Here is a 24,856-nt window from a genome sequence, read left to right on the forward strand (position 1 = left end):
GAGCACAACTCCCACTATATAATTTGTTGACTTTTGACATTCAGACAACGGCGGTTTTATTTGGCAATAAAATTGAGGTTTTACCAGTTTTTTGGACGTAAAAGCTTATTACACGTTTATTGCGCGACCTTTGGCACGGCTCAATTGTTCAGAAGTTATTTATCTGAGTTGAACTTGTTTATACAAAATAAAGAAATGAATTGGAAAGCAGTCATGTCCCATTTTCCTCTTTGCTTATTGTTGGAGATATGACACTCGGGCTGTAACACTAGACTTTAATACATGTTCAGATGCCATTCGAAAGGTTTATTGTTTGCAAAACAAGGACTTTAAATTGTGAACGTCTTATCTAACTTGTAATTAAACTGTCAGATTCTTCAATTAATAACCACAAGTATAGATGTATCTATTATTCTATTAACCCACTTACAGATACGTTTTTTATGAAAAAAAAACATAGAAAAGAGACACATCGCCTATGACATATTTGGAAATTTAATTTGCATTTTTGTAACACAATATTGTAAATGTTAATCATCAAACCAAATAAAGAATTTTGTCATTTTGGGTGAAAGTGTGTGGTGGTGAAAGTTGAAAAAATACTGTTTAAACTAATTACCCGTCACAGATTTTGTAAATAATTTTTTAATAATAATGATTTTTAAATAACTGTTACTTTTGTTGGCCTAAAAGTTCCGACTGACCCAATTTTTCAAAATCAGTTTTGCTGTTCAGATACAAAGTTGTAGATACTAACCCTTGACTTATCTAAAATTATTTTTAAGTATACAGGTTATTTCCGAAATTAGTTACAATACAAATTGCTTTGTGTAGTTTTTTAAAATGGAACACTTTAGATATTTTTGTATTTTTTTATGTACCTTTGAACACTGATTTTTTGAAGCGAAATTGTTCTTGGTCGGTTTGCTTAGTTTTTAAAATAATTTGATTTTTTTGACAAAAACACGCTTTTTTAAAAAATTATTACTTATAATAAAAAGAAAGAATTCTAGAAAGAAGAACTTTAAAGAAGAAAGTTCAAACATAAATATTATCATTATTTAGCTCACTGCAATCAAAAAACAAAAAAATGAAGAGGTTAATTGTTGCAAGTTGAATAACTTAAAAACTTCTAATCGAACACCATATTTTTTATTTTCGCATATAAAAGACCTTTAAATTGTCTCTCTTAAATACTCAAAATATATTTAACTTTAAGCTTCAAAAAAATTATTAACTATTGTTTCAGAGGTCAAAAAATGAAGTTTTCAGTTAATAAAAAATAACATTAATATTAGCCTTAGGACATTATTTGTCATTTATTACAGTAAAATAACTAAACTTTTAATATTTATGGCAAATCTTTAAACCCCTACATGAGCTCCAACAAATGATCAATAAATACAATGTATTTTTAAATGATTTTCATCTAGTTAACTTTGAAATTGGTTTACATGTAAAAAAATGTGCAGCTCTGCTCAAATGAATTCTCTGTCAATAAATGTCAAAACTGTCAGTTGTGAAATTCACAAATTGTCAATTAATCAGTTTTAAAAATTTCGTTAAAATGCAAATAAATTGTAACATTGTACAAGAAAACTTTTATTGTCGAAGCTTATTTCCCAATTGGAGACTTAATAAATGCCTGTGTTCTTAATTCTATAAAGCGGCATTTCTGATTTTACATAGGAAATTCACAGACGACTAGATGAGAATCATTTAAAAACACATTGTATAAGCAGAATTGACCAATACGAGTTTAGATTAGAATCATCAGTATTAAAAGCTATCTACGTCCAAAAATGCAATAAAATTTCATTTCTGAAACACTCTGTATATTTGAAAAAAAAATGGTGATGTAAAGGGTCAGTATCTACAGCTTTTGTGTAAAAAAGACTTATGTTTCAATTATTTAAAGGTCAATATTGTAAATTTCCAACTCGCTGGGATACCCTGTATTTGTATCGCCTTTTATAAATCAGAAAAATGTATTTGTGGGGTCGGTATCTCGCCAGCACTTTCCCACCGTTCTTTACAAAGTTTCATCGCGTTAAAAATCTCGGCATATAAGCTTAGGCCTTCAAGTTGGTCGGTAATGAGCGGTAGATACTTTAACATGTACCCGTGTACAAGTTATAATACGCTGTCAGCGATTTCTCACCAATAAAGTCCTTTAACTACTGTCACGATCTTCACTTCATCGCACAAATTCTCTTATTTATAGCAATTAAGTCGCCGTACGTACTTACGACTGAATGCATTACGCTCTGTCATAATTGCAATATATGGGGATTAAAACGTAAAATACACATCACAGGAAGAAGTCAGTCTTACATTTATGTTGATGATTCTCGGCAGAGGATGCTTCGTGTTGGCGCCGCCTTCGATGGCTATCCCCAGGATGGGCTTCGTCTTCTTCACAGTGACCCGCAGATTGCCCTCCTCGTCCTGGATCACTCTGGCGGGCTCGCGCGGCCCCTCGGAGGCGGCCAGGCGCTGCATGGACTGGTGGCGGCGCATGCAACCCTCGCCCTCCAAAAGGGCCTGCTCGTCCTTCATGTCGAAACTCCGCGACAATTTGTGGGCCAATTCCTAAAACACATTATTACAATGTCTCCGAGAGTGATTGGAAACACTTTTATTACTTTTTTAAAATGGTAATGCATTACGTACATTATTCCCATTATTACAACTCGTACTTGAAATTATATTGACTTTTTAAAATAAAGCTTTTGTAAACCTTAGCCAAGCGATGTTTTTTTTTTCGGGTGAGTTTTGCAAAATATTTAAGATTTCTGAAGTTTGCTGTTTGTTTCAAATCTCGTGGCTCCAAGAAAGGTGTCAAATCCAAAGAATAAATTACAGCTCGTTCAATTTTTCGGAAACTTTTACAATTGATTTGAGTGTGTTTTTGAGTAAACGGAGCATCCAGTTTGTGAAAGATTAAACTGACTTAATTTTTGTTTTAAAATACACAGGCTGTTCCGTCTAAAACTAACATAATTAGAAGTATTGTAATATTCGTCTGTGTAATCCGTTTATTTTGTAATAAAACTGTTGAAATTTAAAACAAGTAAATCGTTATTGCATAACAATAAAAAATAAAATCGCTAAAATTGCGATTTTAACGAGTATTAAATTCTGACAGCCCGTTAAAAAGTTACTAAGTACTTATTATCAATTCTTTATCAAGTGGTTAATTTCCATCTCAGCTTTAAACAACATGAATAAAGCCACAATATAAAGAAGGCGTTCAGGCAGGTTTGGGAAATTACAGGCCAATTTTTAACTAAAACTAGATAAGTATTTAAAAAAGCGATATATGATTATTATTTTGTAAACAATAACTTAAAACTTATTAATAATAAATCGTAATTAATTTATAAATAATTATTTATGAACACAACACTGATTTCTAAAAAAGAAATTTCTCCAAACCGCACTGTTTACATATACAGCGTGAGTTGGCCATATTATATGTCATATACAGTGTGTAGAAGAAACACGTGTATCAATTTTACCATGTAATAAAACTCATTTCATTGTTGTTTTAATTTGTTCAAATTGTCCGTTTCTATTGCTACGAAAATATATCAGTGCTTTTGTTTTTGTGCCCATAGGCGGGTACACGTTTCAGTATGCTATCTTTTTCAAATTTTAAATAAATTTGCAAAACTTTTATTAAAAAATTACAAATAGAAAAATGTTTCATTTGTTGAGCTCTGTTACCTGTTAAAATTAACCCACGTATTTCGGATACATCCTGTATATGCCAGTATATTTATTTTATTATTGTGTTTCAAAAACTGATGATCACACAAGAATCAGCGTTTGCTATTAAATGCTTTATTTTTTTCTTTATGAATGTGCTTTTCTTTCTACAGTTCTTAATAACTAAAATTAATTAAGTTTTTAATAGTCCACAATTAAAAAAAAATATGTCAGAAGCTGGTTAAAAATAATGAACATTAGGTCCTAGAGGGCGACGATTTATTTTTGATTTTTTGATAATCTAATAAAAGAGGCAATAATTTTTAGTATGAGTATGTTTTTAAATTACTCGAGTTATTCTCAAAAAATTTTCGAAATATTTATACACTTTTAATTTTTTTGGATTTGCACCCTCTCCTTCAAACATTCAAAATTTTATCATTTTTAACTATTCTCGAATTTAAGCATTTGAAAAATAAATTTTAGATCGTTGCTTTAGTGTTTCAAATTTCTGGAAATATTAAAAAAAATCATATTTTGAAGATGACGTTTGGAGAACTTCAAATACACATCATCATAACTCAGTTTTTCCAAATGAAATGCTTCATTTTTTTCTTTATAAAATGGAGGACACTTTAATTCTGCATCAAACTGTATTAACATTCGCTACCCTGTTTAATTGTTTAGGTACAAGTTATTTAGTTTTTTTTTAACATTGCGGGAAATTACTAAACATCCTACTGTACTGTTTTTGCACACAGAAATATTTCTCAATAAATAACCGACAAGTTCTGTTCAACATTTTGTTAAACTTTCCCTAGTTACAAAATAAATTCATAAAATCCAGATTTGTAAAACTCTTGGTATTATTTTCCTGTTGTCATAGTATATGGCTAATACATTTCTCAATCTCAACAAAAAGTTAGTATACACAAACTGGAGCATTTCATTTAGAATAGTTGAGTTATGTATACTTGAAATTCTCCAATTTTTCGAACGTAACCTTAAAGGCCTGAACTTTATTTAATTTTTTTAAAAATTTGAAAATAACAAAAAATGATTTTAGCTTTCTCTTTCAGATGCTCGAATACGATTTCAAACCACATACCTATTTAAAAATAATAAATTTTCCGATTTTTAAAAGGGAAGGTGCAAATAGCTTAACATCGATATTTTTCCATATTAATTTATCTCTCGCATAAAGTTAGTCATTCGATAATTAAACGTTTTGAAATGTTTACAATTACTTTTTCTTTCGAAAAATTTAAACTAATCCAAAAGGAATACTTACAAAGTTTTATTTTTAGCCAATAATTATCAATTTATAGCGAAAATTCAATACTAGTGTAAACTGTCGACAATTGGCACTAATGCAATTTTTTCGCAGCAATGTCCGTATAGAAATTTAAGAATAACTGAGAGAAAAATCAATTTTTAAACATACAATTTCGATAAATTGTATTATTTAAATGTTTCGCAGGAAATAGTTTGCCAATTGCCAAAACACTGCTCGTGGATATCAGTTAAATGCAAACAAGAATTGCCTTAACTTTATTTATTATTCTTTTTATATTCTTCTACATATTCTATCTGATTGTACAGTGTGTTCAAAAATAGTTGTTCATCAAGTCGACTATGAAATTTGAACGTAATGTGCCGCTTAATTTAAATGGGGGTTTCCAATAATTTTTTAAATATTTTCTTAAATGAAACTGCAATCCTATCCGAAATGAGAAATTTTAGGTTTGTTGCCAAACCTCTCAATTGAATTATTTTTAAAGGATTGAAAAACTAAACAAAACGACGTAAAATTAGCTTAACATTTACGTTTTTATATTTTACACCTAACTAACCTAACTTCTTGGGCAAATGCTCGTTCATAACAAGTTAAGATTTGACAACGTGGCATGTTACTTCAATTTTATCGGTTAGTCCCGTTCAGCATCGTCAAGCTTCAAATGGTTAAGTTGGAAATTTGCTTTTTCATAATTTTTTGTAGGCACTATTGATAATTTTTCCTAATTTATTTTTTTAGATTCAAAGGTTGTGGGTTACGTACATAGTTTGAATATCTATTAACAAATATTTGTTCTACCATTCATGCCGTCAAAGGGACAAATCCGCGAAAATAATGCAAAACGGCTTTGAATCTAACAACGAAAGTGCCTGGATTAATAAAAATCACCAAAATAAAAAACACAAAAAAACCTACACATGAAATAACTTTGCGTAAAAATGCAAAAAAAAAGTAAAAAGCTAATTCAAGGCTTTGACAGAGACGACGATTGGACGAAGTCCAATTAAATTTGAATTCCATAATTGATTTGACGAACAATCATTTTTGAACACGTTGTATTAAAAGCTCGAGGCTCTACACAAAGTTTAGGACACGTGTGAATGGATGGGTGTGAAGTTAGAGATCAGCTAAAGGATGACAAATGTTATCGTTTTTACAGTAAGATTTTCTCAGAAAAGTACGAATCAAATTTTAAATTTTAATATCATATTCACAACACATTAAATTAATTCCCTTGATTATATTCTTTACAAAAATAAATAATTTCCAAGTTATAAAATATCATTAAAAAGATGAGCAATATTTTCTATATTACCTATACCTACTTTTACAAAATCTAAAAAAAAGACCCCTGTTCAAGGGGTCTTAATCGTAATGAGTTGTGTCATATACCATGTGTATTTTTTCTTAAAAAATATTTAGTCACAATTTTTGGGTCAATTCGTCATGTTAATCCTCTTAGGGTTTAATGCATCTTGATTTTAATGAGTAATCAAAACACGCAATAAAAACACATTTTTTGATAATAACAAAGTTCATTGAGCATTACCCAACGGATTATGGTTATGGGCACTAGTATGAAAAGTATTTACATGGTTTAGACAGAACAACGTGTACCTATAATGCATGGTCTTTTAAAACCTTCATATCTTCTGCTGTTTCGAGTGTTCGACTATACTGACAATTCCTTGTGCAAAAATTAGTGTAACACCAGACACATTACCGAAAATAGTAATTATAGTTAATATACTGTAATGCATTATTTCCAATTTTATTGTTAACACAATGAGAGTTGGCTCCAGTCGACTTTTACACGGAGAAACTCGATCCTATTATTCTGACAATGAATAAGACGTGGTGACCTGGATGACGGGAAAGTGATATCTTCGTCCGATTGTGTGACAATTATTTGTTTATTTTTAATTTTGTGCAAGATTGGTGATCGTCACACTTTTCGAGAGGCTGTAGAAAGTTTCAGAGCCATTTTTAGTTATTGACAGATACACATATTCGGTTGGTCGAAACGTTTTATAGGTAATAAAGATCGAGTACAGTATAGAAACTTTTGTCTTTAGTTGGTCTCGGTTGTAAATTTTACTTTAGACGAAGGACATAAAAATAGCTTCTTCCACAACATAAGAGCTGCTTTATTTAAGGCTGAAATATTATTTTAAAAATGTGTAGGTTTGGATGGGACAGAGCTGATTTCACTAACGTCAGTAAAATTTAATGGTCTGTTAGAGACAATCGTTGTTGTCTGTAACAATGCAATCCAAGAATTTATTTTCTCGTAAGTTTAATAGGCGTTGTCGTTAGTAAAATTAAATTTTAAAATAATAATTAAATATTTAAACGACATTTCTAACTAGCATTCCCATTTTTCAAATATTTTCGTTCCATATACCCGGTGTATCAGAAATACGTGTGTTAATTTTAACAGGTAATAGCCTAACAAATAAAACTTTTTTTCTATTTGTAATTTTTTATTAAAAGTTTCGCAAATTTACTTACAAATTAGAACAAATAACATCCACAAATGTGTACCCGCTTATGGGAATAAAAACAAGAGTATCGAACTATTTTTATTGTGATTGAAACGAACAATTAAAAACAACATTGAAAATTGTTGTTATGAATACAAACTAATTATTAAACACTGACAAGCTCGTTTGCACAAAAGAAAGGAGAAAAAACAGTAAAATAATAAATAAGAATTTTGCAAAATGTTATATAGAAAAGTTGTTGTACTTGATGAGTTTTCTTTCATGGTAAAATTAATACACGTATTTCTGATACACCCTGTATTTTCTAGTGATTTTAGTCTGTTTTCATCCAACATTAATTAACCCACTCAGTTTTCTACATTTTTTTTAATTAACTTGTTTTTAGATTTAGCTTGCCAGATATAAATGTATTACAATCATGTTACCAAAAAAAAACTTAAAAATCTTTAAATGATAAGTAAAAAATAAATAAAAAATGCTAAACGGTAAGAAATAGTATCTTAATTAAAATGATACAATGTGTTCAAAAATGGTTATTCATAAAGTCGACTATGGAATTTAAATTCAATATGCCGCTTTGTTCAAATGAAACTACAATTTAGTTTCAGTACTGTCATTTCTGTCAAATCATTGAATTAACTTTTTACTCATTTTTTTGCATTTTTAGGCAAAGTTGTTTTAAATGTAGGGTTTGTTTTGATTTGAGTTTTTTATTTCCGTAATTTTTATTGTTGTGTATTCTCTTGAATTTATATTCAAAGTTTTTTTACATTATTTTGACGGATCTGTCACTCACAATTTAAATCTGGCATTCACAATTTAAATTAAGCGGCACATGACGTTCAAATTTCAGAGGTGACTTGATAAACGACCATTTTTGAACACATTGTAGTTTTTACTTTGTTTTTTAAGTATTATTAGCTGTTTCAAAACTATAAAAATGCGTCGTATTTTCTCGTCGTATTTTCTCAAAAAATAAAACTAGCTGTTACAAATTATTCATGCACTTCAAAAAAATAATAGTTAATGTAATTTGTACCTTCAATGAAAGATCTGTTTTATAAATTCATTAAATTATTTTATTAAAAAAATAGGTAAAATGCGACGTTGGAGTTTTTCTAGTTTTGAAACAGTTTATAGGTATTTATTACATTGTTGTTTTGAAAATGTATAATTATTATTTATACTACGTAATAAAGTGTTTGTAAACTTTCTTTTTCTTTCTACTTACATTTTGTTATATTAAAATTTAAAATTAATACCTACATACCTTTTACCCGTAAATTATGTGTAGTAAACGTAATGCTTTTCTTGCACTGTTGCAAGTTTATCCAATATTATTTTGGAAACAAAATCTTTTTTTTTATTTTTTATAAGTTTGTTGCTAAAATGTTGATTATTAGTTTTAACAGTTGCAATAGGTAAGTAATCTATAAAAAAAGTGTAGATTTAATAACGGTGGCAATTATTCACCACAATTCTAGTTTATAGTTTAATTATAGTTTCGTCCAAAACTATATTTTTTGCAAATATACGAGGTGGGTCTACTAAAATTTGTTTTCACTATAACTTAAAAAACTAATAAATCACACCGAAGTCAGCTATTAAATACTTTTTTCTGTTTTTCTTTGAGTATGTGAATTTATTCAGAGTGTTTCTACACTTCCTTATAATTAAAAAAAGAATATTAATTTCAATAAAGCAACTGTGCTTAAATAATGTTTTTGATCAAAAAATTCAACATTATAAAAATTAGCGCGGGTTAGCCACATTTTTCACATATTTTTATCACAAAGCACGATTGCTTGTCCTCAGATTATACAAGAAATAACAATTATTGCAGCTACCAATAATAATTAATTAATTAATTAATTTTAATTATTTGGAATTGTAAAAAAATCTGAAAAAAATCACAGGCATAGAGAACATTATAAAGTATTTAACAGCAAACGCTTAATTTTGTGCGATTATTAGTTTATGAGATATACTTTTAGTAAACTAACACTCTATTCTCTGATTAGATCTTTTTTCATCTTTTCCTACTGTTTTTTTCTGTGTTAAATATTTTCTTCTAGATCTTCCAATTAAATTTACTTTATGTATATTATGTAAGCAGGAAATAATTTCATAAGAATTATAAATACCAATCAATTTTCAATTTGAAAACGTTTTGTAGTTTTTTTATTTTTTCTCAACGTAATTGTAACGTAAGTCACAAAAAAATAACACTAAAGCAGAGGATCGGTAATTTCCCTACTGTTTTCGTTCAGAAATAGATTTTTAACATTACAAATTCCAAGAAGAGAGCTATGAAGATGAAGTCAAATAAACCAGAGTCTTAAATCGTGACCAATTATTACATAAAATGATATCAATTTATAGATAAGTGTTAAAATGGTTGAACCGATATTAATTTATTAATATTAATTATTAATATTAATTAATAAATATTAATTATTAATATTAATTAATTATAGACAAAATATCGTAAAAGGTGGAATATAATATAATTTTCTCGTAACAAATTACAAAATGATTTTTTTCTTTCGCACAAAAACCCAAATTAGCAATTCAAAAGGTATGATTTTTCTCAAAAACAATCAGATAGGCAAAACTGAATAAAACCTAACAAGCACTTCAATGATTGTTTTTTTTTGCAATTTAAAACTTAAAGCATAATAGAAATTTAAATCTCTGTTTATTCTTGAAGATGTCTCAGAACTTCCTTGATTTTGTAAAATTTGTCGCTCCTTACCTTGAAAAATATTTACGAATATTATAAAAAAAATTTACGCAAAAAACCTTGTGTGGAAGCTTCGCCAGTTTTGAACAATTTATTGACCACATTCATTCAGATACCGGATGTTTCTCGTAACTATGGACAGATGACATCATTGAGCCATTGAAAATTTAAAATTCAAATGAATAAATATTCATTTTTGGTCCATTTTTATTAAAAATTAAGTCCGCCTTAATTACCATTTCTCTAAACGGCAAATCGAACAAAACACGGTAGATGTTGCCTGAATTTATGAAACAGGTCTTGGCCGGATCCCCATTTTATTACCGCCATAAAATTATAAAATTTGTAACCACGTCACATTCAATCAATACAAAAAAGAACAAACTTGAAATTACTATTTGTTTACCTTCAACTTTGCAACGAGATTATTATTATTTGTTGTAAAATGTGGTTTCCATACACGACCAACTCTCATCGTGCTATCGTTTAAACAGCTTGACTGCGCTCGGTAGGTTAATAAAGAATTATATTTCAAGTCGTTTCGATAACTTTCATTAACCATAGCGAACGAACCAACCGCAATTTTTGCAACTGTCTATCTCTAGTAAGCTCTATAAATCCGGAAACAAACCACACAACTACCAAAAACTCGCGAAAATGAAACAAGATCAAAGAGTTGCTTGCAAAAAACGCTCTTTGATAGATTTCATTTTCTTCCCAAGACAGTGCACTAAATCTATGTAAATTAGCATGCCCCATGCTGTGTGGACGATGAAAGTTATTTCTTGATACTAAAGTTGTACCTCGTGAAGCAGGAACGCCCCAATAGATTTGCTTGTGTAATTTTGTTTCAGTGTTTGAATGAAAGTGATTAGACAATTCACAAAACTACAACATTTAGATAGAAAAGAAGATAAAAAGAAAACGCTAAATATGCCAATCGGGTTGTCATGTTTCTGACATCACGATTTATAGGCTTGGAAATTTGTTGTTGAATTTGGTGAAGACTGTAGTGGGTGTTTGTGATGAATCACTATTTCCACTCTTGCATTATTCAAATTTAAAATATGCCCTCGGCTTGAACAAAAGCCTTGTTGATAGTATTGTTGTCATATAATAAAATACACCAACGAAAGTGCCGTTCATAAATCGAGCCCACTCTAATGAGAAGGGAGAAATTTATTATCGGGCATTTTGCAAATGAGAAAGGACAGTTTTGAAAAGCGAAACTAACAGGCCAATAAATCGTGAATTTGGTCAGGTGGCACACTCGAATTTGTACCCGTAGGACTCTTTTATTTAGCTGCATGGTGCTAGAACTATACAGTGCTACAGTGAGAGTGCTACGAGGCTTCATTTCGATTCATTCAATCGTTTTCGTGACAAGACAGATACACGTGTGCCAGAATCTAGAAAAGGCCGCATGCTGGAGTGCTCTCAAGGGCCTAACACTTACAAGAGGTCTGCCCCAGTACCAAGACTTGACTTTCTGCGTCCACCCTCCTAAGCTCGACCGCAGACCGCCAAGGTACCCGCTCTGCAAACACATTCCAATTTCGTATATTGCGATCCAAACGCGACGCTAATTATTCTAACATCGAACAAATTGTATTATTTCAAATCATCCGATCATAAAGAGACGAAACGAATTGGTTCTTAATATGTAAATTGACTACTTTTTTACTTTTTCTACGTGAAATAGTGTAATTCCTTGGCCCTTAATAAAGTTTTTTATAAAAACAATCTGTTGATGACTTATTTGATAAGGCTGAAAAAAATATGGAGTTTCCAGTTTGACTTCTTTAAATATCCTGGAAAGATAAAAATCACTAAAATATGCCTACTAGCGGGGTGTTTAGTGCGTACTGTTAAGTTGGCACGCTTTTAATCCTCCGACGATTCTGTGGTCTTCTCAAAATCATATCTAAAGATTTAGATTTATTTTAGTTTAACGCCGTTTTAAGAAAATTTTAAGAAATTTTTATACTTCGCTTCAAGTAACTTTTTTATTTTTGGGTTAATTCTTGAAAATAAAGAGTATATTTCTACTAAAGGATACAGACATAAACCTTTATTAACTGCTATTATTGTTAGTTGATTATTAATTGGGGCGTAATCTTAAACATTGTGACTTCTAGAAATGTAAAATAAAGCAATTTAAATCGATTTTAAACGAAAAACTAACATTTGGGACGGTACTAACTTTAGTGTGGAGTGTTAATAACTTGTTTTTCACTAATTATTTTCTGGAAATAGTGTAGCTAGTTCTAAATCTAGGATCAGTGAGGCCACCTTAAAATATTTTGGGCAGAAACAAATCGAGTTTAAAATTATAATCTTTATTTTAATTTGTTTCACAAAAAAAATTGTGTTTCTTGTATCATTCTCAATGCTGGGTTTAAAGAAACTGACGCATAAAGCTTACTAAATATACCTACAAAGATAGGTGATTTTCGTCATAAAGAATAAATCATTCTGACATAAATTTTCCAAAAATTCATACTACAAAAACTTTAAAATTGTCAGCGCTTAGATATGAAATATAAATACAAGTAATAGGTCAAAGAATTGGAAATGAAATTAGCATTTAAGTTCAATAGGTTCAAACCTAAAATAGCCCAGTAACACAAATTTATTCCTTTGTGTCAAAATAAAATAACGCAAAGATTCTTCTCTTTGTTATTTTTCGAAAAAATCTTTATCAGGTCGATTTAATTTTTGTAAATAAATAATTACCTTAATTATTTCAAAATTTATGACGTCATTGGTTTTTGCGAAATTATATTTTAATTCATTTTAAATAATAATCAAATTACAGTTTCAAATAGAACAACAGCGAGCAAAAAATTTTGGGCACATTTGTCATTTCATTGTCAAAAAGGGAGTTGCACACGATTATGTGAGTGAAATGTCAAAGGTGTCTGAAAATATTTGCTCGCCACTGTACATTTATCGATCTGTCTGATAAATACAAAAAACTAAAAATAATATAAAATAAAACAAACAGGCAAAAAGTTATCGACAGGTAATTAGCTACACAAAGAACCTTAATGTTCTTATTTTATAAGAAGCAATTGTTTTTTTATTTTTTCTTAATAAGCTAATAATAATAAGTAGCATGACAACACAACATAAAATTCAAATACAAAAAAATACAGGGCGATTCATGAGGAATAATGCCATGCAACCTCGATTATATTTTTTCAACTTTGCGACTCTTTTTTAAAAACAAAATTTTGGTATACAATGTTTATCATTTTCATTCTCATTTTTTTATCAATGATATAAATTTACTACAAACTGAGCAAATTGTACATTATTATTAGATTATTCGACGTGAATAACTCTGTATATAAAAATCAACCACTTCTTATAAAGTAAGGCAAGTACGGAAAGATCAAACCCTTTGTGTGAGATTAGCGATAACTATTTAATTTAATTATTTTTTGTATTTACTAGAAAGAAAAAATAGTAATGTAGAATAAGAAACATGTTAAAAAAATGTCATTACTCAAAAACGAATGACGTTAATGTAAGTTTTGTAAAAATAAAATCACCTAATCGAATATTTTTTGAAAAATCACTTGTAACAAAGACGCAAATTTTATGCACACTAAAGTATGTATTACTACAATATACAGGGTGAGTCAATAGTAGGTTATTTCTGATATGTCCTCAGATGCAACCAAAAATACTAATTGCAATTACCACTTGAAGACTGTTTAATTTTTAAAAACATTAAAAACATTGAATCAACACTGGTTTTTTATTTTTTAAATAAGAATAGACCTTAATGAAATTTTAGCAGAACTGTTTATTTTATTAAATTAATTTTTTGATTGTGTATAATTTCCAAGATACAGAGTACAAATTCGATTTTAAAGTCGGAAAACTCATCAAAAAACTATCTAAATGAAATATGGATCATGTGCAAGCACGGTAAGTTTATTTTATGTTATATTATTTAAGTGAATACGAGTATGAAATTTACTTCTTTATGTTTATAAAAAAACATATATTGCTAACAACGTATTTCATTTTTAAGAGATCATGTTTATTCTGTTTACAGTTTTTATGAGGTCCATCAACCATCAACCATCAATATTCATATTCAGATAGATAATCCTGGCAAAGAAAAAAAGAGTTACACAATAAAATTTTGCACTACACGAAACATTCGCATCAGCTCAAAAATAAAATAAATAAATAAAATGAAAATTTTAATAATTCTTATTAAACTTTTTTTTAAGCTTTTTTGTGTTTTGTTTTTCTTTTGAGAGCACGTTTTTCTTCAAATTGTCATAAATTTTGACTTGAAGTTCAACTATTTTCTAGAATTTCAGAATGTTTTAGATAAAGTTGGACTGGATTATAATAACTGCGTTGATAAATTTAAAACATCTTGCCAAAAGTTTTTTAATTTGAGCTATCCCCAAGCATCATTAAATCAATGTATCTTTGCGAAATATAGTTCGAAAAAAGGACCAAAATAAAGTAAGTAATTTTGCTGGCATTTAAGTGAAATACAGTTGAAAACAAACATCATTACACGCTTCAATTGCAAAAATCCTCGATTTCTGACAAAATAAAATACTACTTTGAGTTATTCTCAAACCATTCTGACCGTTTTCAGACAAGAAGTTCAGTTATTAATTAATACGGCAGTTAGTCCGAAACAATTTCTAATACCTAACTCCAGAAATATCTTATAATTCCGGAAAGAATTTTAGTAATTCCATAGAAATTCCGGTAATTCGATTATAAACGTAAACGAATATTAAAATAGTTATTTAATAAACTAGTTTGTTAATGCAGGCGTTTAATAAATAAAACTGTTTAAAGCACGAACGAGCGATAGCTAGTGAGTGCCTTTAATAGTTGAGTTTATTAATCGCCCATTAACAAACGAGTTTATTACAACATTTTTTCGTTGACCGTAAACTCTTTTCTTTGTGACAAAATTCGAAGTAATGATGAGACCGTATAAAATACGGTCTTTTGTTTGTCTTGTTTGTCTTCGAGGTAGATCATTTTAAAACTTTCCATTCACTTTGGCATAAACACTATCAGAAGAGAATAACGCCAACTCCACACATTTTCAATTTCACGTAAAAATCACGTTTGCTACAAAAACATAGTTACCATTGAAATGCATGATATTAGTAGTTACTGTTTTTTCATTAATATGAGTATAACTGGTTGTTTATACACTTAATACATCCTTTTTTAAATAAAATAATTTTTCATTAATATTGAAATTAATAAACGGTCAACGAAAAATGTACTAATTTAAAAATTCTGGCTGCTTCTTATTAATTTAATGTAACTTTTAAAACATTCGTCATCAAACAGCAAGTAAAAGCCTAATTATGCAAATACTTCTGTTAAAAAACAAAATTCTGAAACTGCTTTAAAAAAAACCTAGGTACCTGTACTTTGTTTAATTTCTTCAACAACAAAAAACTCATCTGCATGTTCAATTTTCTAAAAATCGTAAGCAATTTTATTGTTTTCTTATGGAAGAATAAAATTGAAGTAATCTTTTTGTTGGATTCTACGTTTTAATTGACTGTCTTCCTACAAGTTTTATTTTTTCAAGTAGGTTTAAGATCAAACATTTCCACGGGACATTAACTCCGTCTCTCGGACGATAAGCGACTTATTTTATCGGTACCGCACTGAAAATTAAATCGTTAGTTTGAAGTAATCCATTACACTAAAAACGCTAATTGCTCTCATATTCCGATTTTTCATAAATCAAACTCGTTCCTCAACAATTTGATATCAACTAGACATTAATCGGAGCAATTAGTTGTTCCACTTGATGGACGGTTTAAAAGTGACCATTTTTCGCCAGTACCATGCCGGTGAGCAATGTTAAGGCACCAACTGACCGCTTCGCTCTCATGTGCTCCTGGTACTAAAGAACCATGAAACCCACACTTATGGTACTGTGGTACCATGCCCAGGTACTACTTACCCACAAAGGTGTGCGGCGGGTCAATGAATGGAGTGGTCGGCACAAAACGTTGCGCCGATGGTACTCAATGGAAAAATCACAATTTCGCAATTATTGTTGTTAAATATTTGCGTTTTAGTGCAAAAATACGTAATGATCTTTTACGACCGCAATCTCCTCGAGTTGGTCATTTATTGCTTTTGATGTCTTTTTTGCACCGCCATCAGAAAGAAATTATTCCTACTTGACTTGTTAGTGACATATTTGCATGGACCTTATCTTTTTATGGCTGCAAAAAGTTGGAGGCATCTCTGCGGCCGCTTTTCTCTATCTGAAATCAATTCCGCGATTTATTTTACTAAATTAACAATTCATAAGGCTTTTTTACGATGCTTCTAAGAAATTTCAGTTTAGAGTTATGGTGGATGCAAATTTAAACGGCCTCGAATAAAATATTCCTGCCAGGTATGCAACGATTTTTAATTTAGTTTGTCCGGCTGGAATATTAATTAAACTCTGCAAATGTCCTATTTGTGTCAAGTGGGTTATTCTATTATAAAATAAATGCCCCAGCATCGGTTACATAAAGGCCTAACAATAAGTTGCAAAACCTGTAAGACAGGTACAAATGAAATACTTGTGTTTGTTACATCGGTAAAAAACATAATGTGCAACATAGCTACCGGTAAGAAATAAATATGAGAATTATCGGCTGGTATGTAGCGATATGGGTCACCACGTTTGAATAAAAATGAATGGCAAGTGGAAAATTGCAATCTGACCACACTCGATTCCAATTCGCTTTTTCTCAAAATGATTTATTATTCATCATTGTGTGTTGGTTATCTCTCACCGAATTCAATTAACTTCGAATTACATCGTCGAAATAAATGTTTGACGCTACTGTGAAAATTTTTAGTCGTATAAATCATTCTTAAAGTACTGACATTTCCTTAATAAAGAAATTATGAGTGTATATTATGCTCTGAAATTAGTTGTCTTAATAATGAATAAAAATTACGGAAAAGTTCTATAAAGTTTCTTGGAAAAGTTGGTCTTCTTTATTCGATTTTTATCTGAAATGGTAATTTTACTACGAGCATGTTTTGAGCTTTCAGACAACAAAGAAAATGTTGCAGCATTATTAAATTCCCAGTTTTTTTAAACAAAAATAGGTGCTGCATAATTTAACAAAAATTTAGTACAAGGAGGCTAAGAAAACATACTTTTACTGTATTTCAAAATCTAATATGAGTAGTTTTTTCAAATTTTTTTATATAACATCATTAATCAAAAATTATATCGAAATTTTATAATTTCTAGTATCATTCTAAAACAGAGCATGCTCAGTTGAATTGTTCAAAATTGTTGTTAGGTCCGATGTTACATTATTTGGATTATTAATTTTTATTTAATATTTTTGAGATCGCGTATTCTACTATTTTTTAAAACAGGTTAGACCACGGTGACTGACAAAAAAATTTGTATACATAGGGCAAATGCTAGAAAAACAAGATTTTCATTGCTTTATTTAAAAAAAAGTCAACTTATTAATTAAAAATTAAAGCTGTAATCGTTTTTTATTGTACTGGAATAAAGAACCTTTACAAATTTGTTAAAAACCGAGAAGTAAACCGCAACCTAAATTTTGTACACCAGATTTCGCTTTGATTTCTTCTGATTTCCCTTGATTTTCCCTGAATTCTTCTGATTTCCCCAAAATTTTTCATGATTTCCTCTATTTTGTACACCAATTTCCCCTGCGGAAGTTGAAAACTGAATACTGTTTTTATTTCTCAGTCATAATTTTTTCTGTTGGTAACATTTTAACCTTCTTTTTAATACCTGAATCCTAGATTATACAGGCTGTTCCATCTAAACCCCACATTAGAAGTATTGGGAGGTGTAATAATGATGATCACCTGAAAATTTGTGTACAATCATAATCTTTTAAGTCCAGCTTAATGAAAATATTTTTAAGATGGCAACGCTTCCAGTTATGCCGGAAGTCGCTATCAACTTTCTTATTTTACATGGAAAGCTTTTTTTTAATGCATTTTTGAATTACTAGAGTTATTTTAGGGCAGTTTTCATTTTTTTTAGATTTGCACCTTCCAGTTCAACACTGATAACTCTGCCATTTGTTAAAATGTGGAAATATTATTAAGCTTATTTGAAAGAAAAAGCCTAGATCTTTCTTTTGATGTTCAAGTTTCTAAAAAAGAATAACAAACTCATTTTTTTTCAAATGAAATGCCAAAAATTTTATTTCACTAAATGGTAGAGAATTTAATTCTGCATCGATCTGTATTAACACTTCTTATACTTATGTTTAATAGTTTTCAAGTTACAATAACATTTTGTTGGGTTTAAGAAATTCATTAGCCACAGGCCTTTTCTCATACTTTGCCATGGAAACGGATGAAAAAATGTGAGAAATTAAAGTTTTTTAAACCAACATTCAATGAATTTATTCTATTTTTAGGAATGCATAACACAAGTTTGAACAGAGTTTTTCGTTTAAGTTTAACCAGAAATATTTTTATGACAAACTATGCAAAAGTGTCTGTGGTTAGTAAGAAATTTCCTTCAACGACAAAAAAAGCAACATAACTTGAAAATTATCACAAATAGGTATAGGGAATACTAATACAGATCGATGCAGAACAAAATTCTCTACCATCTAGTAAAATAAAAATTGGGACATCCCATTTAAAAAAAATAAGTTATGGGTACTTGTAATTATTCAAACTTAACCTTAAAGCTGTTAGGTCAATTTTCTTCATTTTCAATTTTGAACACACTGAAGAATAGTTATGGGCCTTCTTTTTTTATTCTCCAAATACGATTTCAAAATCTCTAAAACTAAGAAAATTACCGATTTTTTAAGCGATAGGTGTAAATCCAAAAATTTTCAAAAAATACTAAACATCTCGAAAACGGCTAAAATTAGGTATAGGAAAAGCTGATAAAAACTCCCCTAAAATAACTAAACAAAACCAAAAACGCAGTGAAAAACATACCTTTCCATTTAAAATAAGAAAGTTAATAGCGACTTCCGGTATAACCGAAAGTGCTGCCATCTTCAAAATATTTTCATTTAGCAGAACTCAACGGATTATGACTGAGTACAAACTTTCAGATAAATATCTTTATTAAAACTTTCAATATTTCTAATGTGGGATTTAAACGGAACAGCCTGTATAAACACTATTTTAAAACACGCTTCCCATAGCAACGTGTTTTAAATTAAAATGTTCCAACAAAAACATATTAATAACACTCATACGAAAACGTTTAACGTTCGCGGGTGTCTCGCATACGCTCGTTGCATAACGACAGCCCTCGAATTTTATTTAAGCTTGTGTTTTCGCTCTCGTATTATTAACAATAATATATTAGTTGATAAAATTATTATTATCGATAAGTTTTGTATAAATTTATTTTTGATTTTTATTTTACAGTAGTCTAAACAGTTTAATAATTGCATTTTGTTTACATTTTGTGCCAAATTTTTGAATAATTTTTTTGCCGGTCATATTATTAATGGAACGACAGCTGATTGTTTTGTAGGAGTCTTGTTTGGGTTATGGTTGCGGAATAATGGTCCCTTTTTCCACTCATTTAGGAAGAATGCTATTAAAGACAATAGTTGAAACTTTTTATGAACTATTTATAATAAGACTGTAAATTTATATAAAAGTTTTATAAAATTTTGCGAGTGCTGAATTCTAATTATTCTTGTTCAGTCTACAAAAAATTCATTTTCCAAATGTTCTTTAATTTCTTTTCTTTGTTGCATATTTTTTCTTTGCTCGAACTCAGTTCTGCTTACGTATATCTGGATAGTGTTTTAATTTTATCCCAGAAATTTATACCTTGTTTTTGATAAATTTTATTTTTATTGTAAACTTGACACCACCTCTTACTTATATATTGCTGAAGAAGCTTTTGGATTATTCAGGGTGTTTCACACAACTTTACGAGACCTGCGCCTAATGCACCCAAAAATACAAAAAATCAAAGTTTTACAAAATTTGTAATCGATTTTGTATCGTAATGTGTATTGTTGGAGGCATATTACAAAGTCTACAGGGTGTTCACAGTTCATGTTGCATTTTTTGATGCCGATTTTTATTTGTTCTGGTTACACTCTGTGAAAATTTCAACTAACTTCAAGCTAAATTGCGAAATGACTGTCTTTGAGATTCCAGCTTGTATAAAACCGTAAATTATTTATAATAAATAATTGTCAGACATAGCTACATGGTGTCGCAGCTAAGAACTTTGTTTACTAATAATAATCAAAAAACAAAAAATTATAATCCCGTATTTATTTACTCATATGTTTTCCTTTATTATTATTCACGTCTTAATAATAATAACATTGGTCTAAGCAACATTTCATATTGTAAATGTCATTTTGAATGTAAAACTGTCAGATAATGCGTACAAAAAATCCATACCTGATGCAAGTTTTTTTAAACATAGTTCAAGGTGTTAAATAATACTTGTATATTACTGGAAATGTCGAATGAGTTATCTAATTATTTATTACTCTGTTAATAATATCTAATAAACATTAGGTATTTGTGTACTTTTTGAGTATTCATCTTTTTTTCATGAAAACCCATTTTCGATATTACATTTTCGACAAGATTTGACAGCTTTGTTTTAAATTTAGCAAAAATTCAAAAATTGTAATTTCAATGTTTTCCAAGTAAATTTGTGGAATGAAGAGCGAATATTGATTTACCTTTAAGTGGGCACATATTTATGCTTGCATCGCATTCAGCGAATTAGAATTTCCAATAAACGTTAAATGTGACCATAAAACTGATTTAAAATTTCATTTCCTCTATTATTCCCGATTAAGTATTTAGCAAGCCTCTTTACAAGATTTATTAGCAATAAAACCGAAATTTATTGTATTACTCTAATCGCGAATACAAGATCCTCGAAGCCTACACAAGTGAAATAATCAGAATCTTGATTAAAATTTCCTCAAATCAAATCATTTGCAGATAAACGATTCAAACCCATGTCAACATGTGCGAATAAAATCCACAATTCTTGCATTAGATTTAAACTTAATTGGATGCGCTGTAATTACTCAACAAATAAATCGCCTTAATTAACCTGATTAAGACTCTCATTACCATATGAGTCTGTCGAACAGTAAAAAGACTAATTGTGATTTAATTCAGTCTATTTTCATTACACCAACACACCTAGCCAGCGCTAGAGCATGCTCTTTCAACAAAAAACTGCAACAGTGATGATCATATTTTACGGCCGATTGTTGTGCGAGAACAATGCTGTGCCAGTTTTCGAAAAACTCCTAATTGCAGGATTTTGTGGTCAGTTTTATCGCCTTTGTCAAATCCCGTTACGTTGAAAAAACAGGAAACCGAATAGCCGTCAAAAAATATAAATAAGTACGAGTGTCTTGTGAGAATTCATTTCATTAATTCAGGCGTACAGTTAAGCAGCGAGATTTTTTCAGCGGCGGTACTTTATCTCAGATCGTTCTCCATACAGGGTGATTACGAAAAAAACGAACAAGCTGTGGATTAAATCAAAGACAGGATGCGAGATTGTAAGCATCTATTACGCCATTACTTCTTGAAAGATTCAATTAATTATTTAAAAATCGAAAATAGACTCACACAATGCTTAATAATGAAAAAGTGCACTTTTAATTAAAGGCAGGTATCTCCCGTTCAAGGTGAAACTACATTATTGTTCGTCATTTTTCCCTGTAGAAAGTTATAGCTGGACGTGTTAACTAATTGAGAGAAGCCAGGTAATGAAACGGAATTTTAGTTCGTTACCGGCTTGTTTATTTTGTCGTCGGGTGAAGAGACAAGGAACTAAACGGGACATTTGGATTTTTGCGGGTTAACGTTTTCGCAGTTTTAACTTTCACCGCGGCTTGTACGAGGTGCTAATAAAAATGATTCGTTTAAATGGTAATTACAAGCAGATAATTAATTGTTGCATAAAATAAACCTCGAATTTCGTGCTTTTACGCTGTAACTAATGTTTCAATTTATTTTTTTGACTGCAATTAATTCACCAAACCCGTTGACTGTTACTTAATCTATTGTCTTATCTACGACAATCTCTGACAGTGGCATTGATCCTATCCAAGTAGAACTGGACTGTTCTACTTAGGTAATTGTTGTTATTAGTTAATTTAGTTATTACATTTGGAAAATATCCAATATATTGATAATTTAAGAAGAAATTGCAAGATTTTAGCAAAAGTATTACGAGTCACGAAGAGGCACATTTCGTTCCTAAAGTCATTAAGTAGAAAGGGCCTTTCGACCTACTTTCCACTCTAGACGAAGTTACAAATATGGGAACCTTCACTTACCACAAATATTTCCTCTAGTTAGGTATTTGACGTTTAATCAAATTAATTATGAAAGCGTGGATATTCAAATGTAACATTATGAGCTATTGAAAAATCATATTTCTGTCTATTGTGGTCAATAATTAACTAATATCTTAATTACTTCAGATTTGAAACAATCACAGTAGTACCCACTTGAAAAATGTTCATGTTATGATAAGCGATAACTGCATACTGATAAATTAAAAAGTAACCAGGACAAACTTTGTAAACTTGTTTTGTTTCCTTATTTTGTGTGTTGTATTAGCAAAAGGTGAGTAAATTTAGCTTTAATATAAAAATTGGGTTTAATGTGCTCCAGACGGCTATAAATAAAGAAATTATTTTGTGTTTTGAAGAAGGCAGACAAGATTTTATCTACTGAATGTTTTTTACAAAAAATCTATAAACAACCTGATATTTTGTGAAACTTAAAAACTATCTTAAATGAACGTAAACGGAAATATTAATCATTTAATTGAAGTCAATGACGGTTGTAAACATTGATATAAAATTGTTATAAAAGTTACCAAAACAAGTTACAAATAACGCTTTTCTTTTCTTTGCCTACTTATAAAATTTTATACACGAAAGGGAATGACTGGGATTTTCAACTTTTCCTTTTTACTTCACAAAGTTAATAAATACAAAGCCAAATTAAAAATTGTAAAAGACTTGCATATTTATCTTTTTACTATTTTTCATTCTTGCAAAGCAAAATGCCATTTAATGACAAGCTTTCAAAATATTTGCAATTTAAATTTTCAGTTTTCAAATTCATTTACTGAAACGCTATTTTACTCAATTTCTTAAACCGAATGATTCGATTTTTTGTTAAAAAGCGTCGTTCAAAAAGTTTGATACAAATTTTGTCTTAAATATTTTAGAGTGCTCAATTATTAACCCACTCAGCTAACGCTCTGTAAAATGTAAGGTACCTCACACTAATTTAAATAACTATTATTATGTTAAATATTAACCATTAAAACTTTCTTTTAGCAAAACTGCCTAAAATTTGCACATGTACCTATTTAAAATCAATATTATCATGTTTTATCTGATTTTAAAGGGTATTTAGGTATATCTTTTTTTCATAATAACATAACAAATAACACACAAACGACTGCAAATTTGTTTAAAAAAATTCAATAAGATGAGTATTATAAAAATTTTGGCTATAAATGAAAAATGCTATTGTTATCCTAACTAAAAAAAATAAAAAAATTCAGTGTGAAAAAGAATGATAACAAAATTGGATTCCAAAACTGTTTTCGTCAGTCTTCTCCTGGTTCCAGGTTGTTTTTCTGTAATTATCACTTATTATTTATAAAAACGAGGTGAAATAATAAGTCACAAACATTTGATTTCTGTGTAAAAAAAGAATATTTTACAACTGTACTTTGTTGACAAATTTTGAAAAACTCCACTATTTCGTACAGAAAAAGTAATGTAAAAAGTGATAGAATCGGCAATAGAAACGCTCTCTAAATATTTATAATTTTCTAAAAAATTGACTCGAGATCTTTCACCTGGTAGAAATGTGGCTTTATCTAATTTAAAGTCACAGTTTGTATTTTCCCAATTTTGAAGTGCATTGTAAAGCTAAAGAATAATACAGTTAAATAATGAGTATGTCAATTGAACAAGGAGTGTCATTTTTTCAAGAATTAACTAATTAACCCACAAAGTCACTTTGCAGCCAAAATTTAGAAGTAATTACTGCATAGTTTATATTTTCCACTGAAAAATAACAGAAAGTCAATGTATTACTCCCTCATTCTTAACCTTTACTCTTGTTTTGTATTTTACAGCAATACCTTGTCAAGAATACAACAAACCTGCTTGTATTTATCAGGATTTATAAAAAATGACATTTCTTGTGTTCCTCAATGACTTCACAAGTGCGCATAAATAATATTAGTGTGATTTTAAAGAATTAAGGTTAAACACAGAAATTATTACTTAAAACAATGTTTTAAATACGTTCTGAAGTTATTTAGATTTATAGTTAAGGCGGGTTTCCGGACTTTTATTTTGTTTTTGCAATAGGAACAAACGATAAAAAAATCATTATTTGTATACAGGGTGAGTCTACTAAAAGTATTTTTCACTATATTTCAGTAGCTATTATTAGTCGCACAGAAATAAGCGTTTTTCTGAATGGATTTACTTGTTTTTCGGAAAATTTCTATCAGGTTGTTTCGTCTAAACTCCACATTAGAAGTGTTAAAGGTTCTAATAG

The 24,856-nt window shown here is 29.5% G+C and overlaps 1 protein-coding gene across 4 annotated transcripts in view; it reads right to left on the reverse strand.

The window, feature by feature from the left end:
• dysc (dyschronic) overlaps positions 1–24,856 on the reverse strand; it is a 154,647-nt gene that overhangs the window by 8,835 nt on the left and 120,956 nt on the right. For 2 of the 4 annotated variants that reach the window (XM_064356601.1, XM_064356599.1), the window contains 2 exons: positions 11,712–11,792; positions 2,335–2,592 (listed from right to left, as the gene is read on the reverse strand). In XM_064356601.1, the coding sequence (XP_064212671.1) occupies positions 2,335–2,592; positions 11,712–11,792 (339 nt within the window). The remainder of the gene's footprint in view (positions 1–2,334; positions 2,593–11,711; positions 11,793–24,856) is intronic. The other 2 variants (XM_064356602.1, XM_064356600.1) reach the window with 1 other exon arrangement.

Source organism: Tribolium castaneum, chromosome 5 (assembly GCF_031307605.1).
Source record: "Tribolium castaneum strain GA2 chromosome 5, icTriCast1.1, whole genome shotgun sequence".
NCBI classification, from domain to species: domain Eukaryota; kingdom Metazoa; phylum Arthropoda; class Insecta; order Coleoptera; family Tenebrionidae; genus Tribolium; species Tribolium castaneum.